The sequence below is a fragment of the Schistocerca gregaria genome, chromosome 2, assembly GCF_023897955.1.
Source record: "Schistocerca gregaria isolate iqSchGreg1 chromosome 2, iqSchGreg1.2, whole genome shotgun sequence".
Classification (NCBI taxonomy): Eukaryota; Metazoa; Arthropoda; class Insecta; order Orthoptera; family Acrididae; genus Schistocerca; species Schistocerca gregaria.
The window spans coordinates 60902884-60911654 of record NC_064921.1 but is presented as its reverse complement, the minus strand read 5'-3'; the positions used below and the strand labels follow the sequence as shown (position 1 = coordinate 60911654).

At 38.7% G+C, this 8771-nt stretch overlaps 1 protein-coding gene across 6 annotated transcripts in view; it reads right to left on the bottom strand.

Moving 5' to 3' along the window:
- Nucleotides 1–1328: 1328 nt before the first annotated feature.
- LOC126336314 (zinc finger protein 62-like) overlaps nucleotides 1329–8771 on the bottom strand; it is a 205722-nt gene continuing 198279 nt past the window's right edge. For 3 of the 6 annotated variants that reach the window (XM_049999866.1, XM_049999874.1, XM_049999862.1), the window contains one exon: nucleotides 1329–4612. In XM_049999866.1, coding sequence (XP_049855823.1) covers nucleotides 3486–4612 — 1127 coding nt within the window. In that variant the 3' untranslated portion in view covers nucleotides 1329–3485. The remainder of the gene's footprint in view (nucleotides 4613–8771) is intronic. The other 3 variants (XM_049999872.1, XM_049999867.1, XM_049999864.1) reach the window with 1 other exon arrangement.

Here is an 8771-nt window from a genome sequence, read left to right as displayed (position 1 = left end):
TTTTTCACTCTATTTTAGTTTTCCACATATTTCATTTTCTAACCTGTCTATTTCTCCTATCCCCCTCCCACCTCTGTTACATACAATGCACTTAGCTTTTTGTTCTTATTAACTTGTGCACGATGCTTTAGCAGTAACCTATGTCTTGCATTTTACCTCATCCTCCACTTTTAAGCTCTCAGGTTTTCAAATCTCGTTTGGTGCAATCCCCAACAATCAATCTTCCCTCTCATCCCATCTGGTTAGTCTCCAGGGAGACACATAGTTAAGGTATATCTTTCCATCAACCTCACCAGTCCTTTTCCTTCACCCTCTTCATTCCCCTTCAACTCTTCTGCTGGAAGAAGGAACCACTGGCTCCGAAAGCTTGCATAAGTTAAATCTTTTTGTGTGTGTGTTCTCCTGCTGCTGCTTGGTAAGTAGATCGTTTTTAAAAAAAAATATTTGGGTGTGTAATTCCTGATGAGATTGTGTCTAACAAAGATCTAGTAAAGGGACTCCTATAATTCTTCAAGGATACTGACTGACATTACAAGAATGGCAGGAAAAGATAATGCACAACACAGTAACCTTGTGTTGGTGTGAGCAACAGGGAGCTAAATTTGATATTGTATTGTCTCCCTGATCAAATAAAATCAATTCCCCACATGGACCTCTGGTACTTGCAAGCTTGCTCAATTAATGACCAGGTTTCAGTGGTTCTGATACAATGGCACAGACTGGAGTGGTGTCATTGAATCACTTGAAAAATCAGATCAGTATAATGTGCAAGGCGGATCATTATGAACTCAAAGTGCATGGTTACCTTATAGTCTTTGAACTGAAAGTTAAATAAGAATTTCTGTTGGTGACAATATGATGGTCAGTTGCACCAACAATGTCTATCTGCTATCTTCATTCAAGTTTGAATAATAGGCCAATCTTCAATTTTATGTAGCTAGACAATATCTTAACACCTCAGATCAAATTCACCCAGTGGGTTAATGAGGAGGGACAGTATGTCGAAGAGCCTGGATGTGGTTTTTAGGTGGTTTCCCAACCCGATTAGGTGAATACCAGGCTAGTACATGTATTACCTCAGTTACAAGACTCACAAACAGTTCAAAAATGTTTACACACTTTCACATGGAATAACACTAAACACTGATAGATGGGGTACAAAAATTCCATCATGGGAGCGGAGGAGGACCATGTGGAAACAGGACGGGTATCTGACTACTCTCATCTCCAAAAATGTCAAATCATGATTAACATGTCAACCCTGTCAAGAAATGGGATGATACCAGCAAAATAAGGAAGAAGAGATAATATTTGAAAAAAGCCATCCATTTTCATTGTTTAAACTATCTTTATGATCGAAATTATATTACATTTTATGGCACATATATACAACAAAGAACATCACAATATAGTTTTCTTATGTTGGTTCAAAATTCCAATGACATCATTTGAAAGAAGAAAAGAACACTTGCATTATAATGGACAATAATTACTTATAAAATTGCTACACAGAAATTTGTGTATGCATGATGATTTCTGTTCATGGCTGCTTCCCATTTACAGTAAATTTTTTTGTGCTTTTACACCATATCACATTCTTCTTTGCTAAAATACTTTATGTTTCAATCCCTCTTCAGGGATCTTTTACGAGATGGTTCTGGTGTATCCTGAATGCTCAACACTTGAAAAACAATTGTATTTTCACTTACAAAAAGGCTCTTTTCCCACACTTTTTCGGAGAAGTGGAGTAATTGGCGAAAAATCTTCTGCTGCCATTCGTGCCCTGGTGAGTACTAATAGGAGCTGGGGATTTTTATAAAAATGTTACTGAGTATTTGTCCTGACTGCTGTTTATATTCCTCACACAGCATAGCCTACATACTTACTTCCTTTGTAGCAGATAGCCACAATGCCCACAAGCCTGTAGCCATCGTCTCTATCAATAATTCACTCATTCTTCTAGGTTTCAACTGCCACTCAGAGTTTCCTTTTACATGTATTACTTTCTTTAGCTATAACTCTTATGTTATTAAAATCTATAACTCTGTCACACCCGTCTTGGTGCTCCTGTACTGCAGACTTTAACCTTTGTTGTAAATGTGTGTGGCATTCATGCTCTTTAACATGTTACTTAAATATCTTCCCAGTTTTGCCTATATATTCAGTAACGCAATCACATATCATTTCCTCTACTCCTGTGATGTTGGAGCAATTACTGTTATACATTCTAAATGTGAGAAAATCTTTTATTTTGTACTGACTGAAAAACTAACCCTTGTGCCATTCTTATAGAGGATTGTCCCTAACTGTTTGATTACTTTATTAACAACTTGTAACTTTACAGAATGTGAGGAAGCTTCTTCATTCATCTTGTTTATGGTTAATCCTCAAAATGTTGTATGGAAATGCCAGCTGCTAATGACAACAAAAGTGAGCAACATCGTGACAGTGTTCACAAAACTCTCTTTTATGATTAAAATAAGCTGAGTCACTTGCAGATTTTCACCAGCTCACATATATCCATAGCAATTTTGCCTCCAATAAACTCCACAGTATCTGCTACTGGAATGACAGAAGAAAGGGCTTTCACATCAAAGCTCAGCAGGATGACAGTTGTGGATACCTTAACTATGCGTACTGTTTATAACAAATGGTTGGAAGCCTTCGCAATATTAATAACAAATGTTCATAATCCCTCACTTTTTTTTTTTTTTTTTTTTTTTTTTTTTTTTTTTTTTTTTTTTTACAAGATGATTTATTTCCCTGATAACTGACCTGCTAGAAAGCACATTGGAGAGTTAATCCTGTTCACAATAGGTCTCAGTGGACACCCTTCTTTGTCTACCTTTGGTAGCCCAAATATTTTGGGAGTGACAGATATTCAGGGCATTAGGAACTTGATAAGAGTGCTTACTAATAAGTCTAGTCATAACACATTTTTCGATTTTCTTATGACCTTACTTGTTCACAAACTGTTTCCAGAGCCTGTGTATCGTGAGCTCAAATGTCCATCAGGCATTTTTATAGAGCGTTTACAACAACAGGTGTAAAGGAATTCTGGCTTCATGGCTACCTGTCATCAAGGAAGTAAATATTACCAGCAAGCTAATTTGGTTGGATGAAAACAATTTAATTTTTTTTAACATCTCTGCCACCTCCTACTTTCTTTATCTGTATCAGTATTTGCCCAATAACGACTGCTCATCATTAGCAACCTCACGATTTTTGTATCCAATAACACAAATTCTTTGAAGAAGTGCAAGAAAACAGCCTTTTATAAGTGAACATGACGTTGCCTTTTGACATGTTCTGCCATCTGGGGACATCAACAAGAGGGATCAAAAAGTTGAGTATTTACGAATTTTGAAGAGGATTATAGTGCATCCAACTACTCACAAGATTTTAACAGTGACAATGGCCACAAAATCCTGTAGACTTATATGCTTTTTCTTTGTCTTTTCCACATAATCAAACATATCAAAGTATCATCCATCACTGGAATGCAGTTTTAGTATATGCCTTTTTACACTACTTTGTTGTGTAAATAACATTCCACAATGAGTACAACTGAACTGTTTTCCACTGTGTTCTAAAATGTGTCTAGTCAGAGAGGATTTTGTTGCAAAATTCCTCTTACACATGTCACATGTGTATATTACATTTTCATTCTGAAGTTTATGCTTATACATGTGTCTATTGAAAGCAAATCTATGTTTAAATTCTCTGTTACATACAGAACAAAAGAAGCTTTCTCCGCCTGAATTATCATCATGTTTCATTTCTTTGTGCAGCTTCATAAAATATTTAGACGTAAAAGCTGAGCTGCAGTGTTCACACTTAAAATTCTTTTTCCTGGCAGAGTGCACCTTCCTCTTATGTTCTTTAACTTGATAATGTCCTCTAAACTTTGCGAAACACAAGTCACATTCATATCTCTTTTCCGAGTGAAATATTTTGTGACCATTTAATCTTGCTTGATTTGGAAACATAGCTCCACAGACATCACACATCCAAGGCTTTTCATTTGTGTGAATCGTTTTATGGAGTCCCAAGTGATATTCTGATACAGACCCTTGACCACAGATATCACAGCGATATGGCCACTGATTTGTATGTGTTAGTGCATGTGTTTTGAAAGAAAATTCATTGGTAAGGCGCAGTCCACAAATGCTACACTTCACGTATGTCTTTCGAACATATGTTTTAATATGTCTTTTCAAAGCAGACACAGTACTATACTCCTTCTTACAAAAGCAGCATTTAAGTTTTGTTTTACTTGCCTCACTCCAAATGTGTTCATCAATACAAGAATGACTGATAAGTTGATAATACTCTGTCAGTACCACAAAGCATTTAGGACACTTGATGCTTGACAATTCTACAAAAGGACCCAAGCATTGTGGCTCTTGTTCAGAGTTGGATTCACTATTTATCTGACTTGGCTTTAAGTGAGGATCTATCTGCATAGATTCATAATATTCTGGTCCTCGAGCAAGGTTGGCTTCATTGTTTGTTTCTGCTGGTCTCAAGGATGGGTGTACACTTGCATTATACATAACTGAGTTTGGAGCATCCGGTTGCTTCAAGGTGGAATGTTGTGGTACTGCATTACCTGTAAGACAAAGATTATTATTACAGCTCAAGTCCACTGTCCTATTAAGACCATGGTTTATACATAAATGGAGACAAGAATTGTGCAGTCTTACGTAACACTTTCATATGATTATGCAAAAACATGTAAAAGAAATGAAAGAGGCACTGAACAAATCAAGGTGGGATTACATGATCTGTTCTTATACCAGTATTATTTTTCTTTTATTATCATGTGATAGAATACAGCCATACTAGAATTTTAGCGCAGACTTCCAAATACTGGGCCAGTGTTGTTAGAGAAGCCATTGAAATTTGTACCAGGGATAATCTTATCAATGAGGACTGTTGTTATAATCTCAACAAGGCTTGGAAACCAGAGGTGGGCTGAATTAAGAAGATGCTCGGCAAACACCATGATCTGGTGATCATGATGGACAGAGCACAAAGAAAATAATAATTTGGATTAACTCTAAGGAGCTGGTTTCAAGTTTGGGCATGTGCAGAGATTTGACTATCTGAGATCCAATAATAATAGGACAAATCCCATGTCAACTGAATTAAAACAGCACATCCTAAGATGCTTCCACACTTTTAAGAAATTGTTGGTCTCTAGATTATTAAATATAAATAGACAGCTGAAACTGAATTTACAAGGTCATTATTAGGTCAGTTCTAACCTGTGGATGTGAAACACAGACACTAACAAGTAGTGATGAGCAGCAGCTAGGGATATTTGAATTCAGGCTTCTGCACAAGAACTATGGGGCAGTTCAGTGTAACAATTGTTTCTGGATATACAGTACAAACACTGAGCTGGATTGACTCATAAATGAAGCTGACATTGTAAGAACAATTAAAAGTATGAGAATAGCCTGAAGTGGACATTGCTTTAGGATGGATACTGGATGAACAAGTAAAACGGTTTTTGAATGAAAGCGAACAGAAAGGAATACAGAAAGGAAGGCTACAAAAGTGGTGAACAGACAATTTGGGAGAAGACATAAAGTCTCTCAGAGTTAGAGGATGGCGAAGAACTGCCCTGGAGTGAGAAGAATGGAGGCAACTTGGTGAACAAGCTAAGACACATGCAAGGTTGTAATCGCCATGAGGAGAAGAAGAAGATGAAGAGGAAGATGAAGAAAACATTTATTTCTTTTTAATTATTTGTTCAAAAAGGGATCATCTTGCAATCAAACGAGATTTGTCATCTTAATACGATGGTCATTCAATAATTAAACACAAATTGGTCTGGAGAAAAAAGCGTTTATTTTTACAAAACAATACTTTTTTTACTGTTAAACATAATCCTCTTGAACATTTATGCACTTCTTCCAACGGGCTATAAGTTTTTTTATTCTGGCTGCAAAGAACTCTTTATCTTGATGTTTGAACAAATTTCTCACAAACTTTTTCATGTCCTCATTGTCCAGGAACCTCTTCCCACATAAGGCCTCCTTCAGTGCACCAAACATTTGTAAACATTTGCAAAATTCATACAACCTTCAGCACAAACTTTAGACATTCTACAGTATATATTCACTGGTTTCTCACCTTCACCAAGTAAAAAATTAATAACAAACTGTTGTTCGACTAATGTGGATATTTCAAGTGGAGCCACCATCTTGAAATGTATTTTCGAGGTTATAAACAAAACAATGTAGATACATCAGCTGATCGGGTTGGGTTGATGTTCGTGAGGAGACCAGACAGCGAGGTCATCGGCCTCATCAGATTAGGGAAGGAAGTAGGATGTGCCTTTTCAAAGGAACCATCCCAGTATTTGCCTGGAGCGATTTAGGGAAATAACAGAAAACCTAAATCAGGATGGCCACAAGTGGGATTGAACCGTCATCCTCTCAAGTGCAAGTAGCTGATCAGGGCTCACCCCAGTGACACCAACTTAAAGCCATAAAAGTACCAAACTTGCCCTACTAAAAGATTTTTTGCCTGACCAATTTGTCTCTTTTAATTATAGAATGACACTCGTACAATGAAAATACATAGCTCACAAATGTGAACACACACATCAAAAACAGTTTTGCATCTCCCCAGTTCCCAGAATTCCTGAAGATAGACATTGAATATGGATATTGTATCACAGACACAGTCCCTTTGACTGTTCACATATGTCACTAAACTTGCCCAAAAGTGTAAACAACCATGCATGAGTAGTGCCTATTAGGCGGAAGGGTTCCGACAGCCAATCATTTGCAGTCATTCCACCAGGAACGCGGTACCCGACTTGTGTTGTCTGTAGTTCAACCTTGCCTAGATGGTCAATACCGCAGTCTGCATTGTTACTATGCATTGTTACTATGTGCCAGGAAGGGCTCACAACAAGGGAAGTGTCCAGGTGTCTCAGAGTGAACCGAAGCAATTTTGTTCAGACAAGGTGGTGGTACAGAGAGACAGAAACTGTCAATGACATGCCTTGCTCAGGCCACCCAAGGGCTACTACTGCAGTGAATGACCACTACCTACGGATTATGGCCTGGAGGAACCCTGACAGAAATGGCACCATGTTGAATAATGCTTTTCGTGCAGCCACAGGACATTGTGTTACGACTCAAACTATGTGCAATGGGCTGTATGATGCACAACTTTACTCCTGACGTCCATGACGAGGTCCATCTTTGCCACCATGACACCATGCAGCACATTACAGATGGTCTCAACAACATGCCGAATGGACTTCTTAGGATCGGCATCACGTTCTCTTCACCGATGAGTGTCACATATGCCTTCAACCAGAGAATCACTGGAGACATGTTTGGAGGCAACCCGGTCAGGCTGAACATCTTAGGCCCACTGTCCAGCAAGTGCAGCAAGGTGGAGGTTCCCTGTTGTTTTGGGGTGGCATTATGTGGGGCTGACGCACGCCACTGGTAGTCATGGAAGGTGCCGTAACGGCTGTGCGATACGTGAATGCCATCTTTCAACCGATAGTGCAGCCATATCAGCAGCATATTGGCGAGGCATTCATCTTCATGGATGACAATTCACACCCCCATCATGCACATCTTGTGAATGACTTCCTTCAGGATAAACACATCGCTCAACTAGAGTGGCCAGCATGTCTCCAGACATAAACCCTATCGATCATGGCTGGGATAGATAGAAAAGGGCTGTTTATACCCGAAGTGACCCACCAACCACTCTGAGGGACCTACGCCGAATAGTCATTGAGGAGTGGGACCATCTGGACCAACAGTGCCTTGATGAACTTGTGAATAGTATGCCATGACAAATATAGGCATGCATCAATGCAAGAGGACACAGTACTGGGTATTAGAGGTACCACTGGGTACAGCAATCTGGATCACCAACTCTAAAGGTCTTGCTGTATGGTGGTACAACATGCAATGTGTGGTTTTCATGTGTAATAAAAAGGGCAGAAATTATGTTTATGTTGATCTCTATTCCAATTTTCTGTACAGGTTCCGGAACTCTTGGAACTGAGGTGATGCTAAACTTTTTTTTGATGTGTGTATTAGCACACTTCTATGAGGGTAGAATTTGCCTGGAAAGATTTAGAAAAACCACAGGAAACCTAAATTTGGATGTCCAGATAGAACACACTCTGTCCTTTTAAAAATGACAGGAGTGTCTTAACAGCTCCACTGCCTCACTTGGTTGGTCCCTACAGTACTACGTTCTTTGATTTATAAACAATTTGCTCCAGATATTAAGTATTAAGATTCAGATACTCATTTATTCTAAAAATCAGATCATCAAAAATGAACTTAATACAAATAAATGTGAAGAGAAATGAAAAGCTAATTATACAGTGCCAAACAACAGGAACTCCAGGTTGGGATATTAACAAAATTAGGAAATGGATAGATTGCTATTCACTATAAAGGCGACAAGTTGAGTTGCAGACAGGCAGAATGCAAAGGCTGTTACATATTTAGCTTTCAGCCAAATCCTTCTCCAGGAAATAAAAAAAACACACAGTCACACAAGCAAGCACACCACAAGCACACGGTTGCCCGCTCCAGCAGCTCAGACCATAATGCAACTGTCACACTGATCTGGGAGAGGGATAATAGGGTATAGGTGTGGGGAGCGAAATGCATTATCTAGAGGAACATGCAGGGACTAACTAGATGGAGGCTTCTGAAACCCATCAGATGCAGTGTTGGGAGGTTGTGGGGCAGAATGGTGGTGGTCGAGGG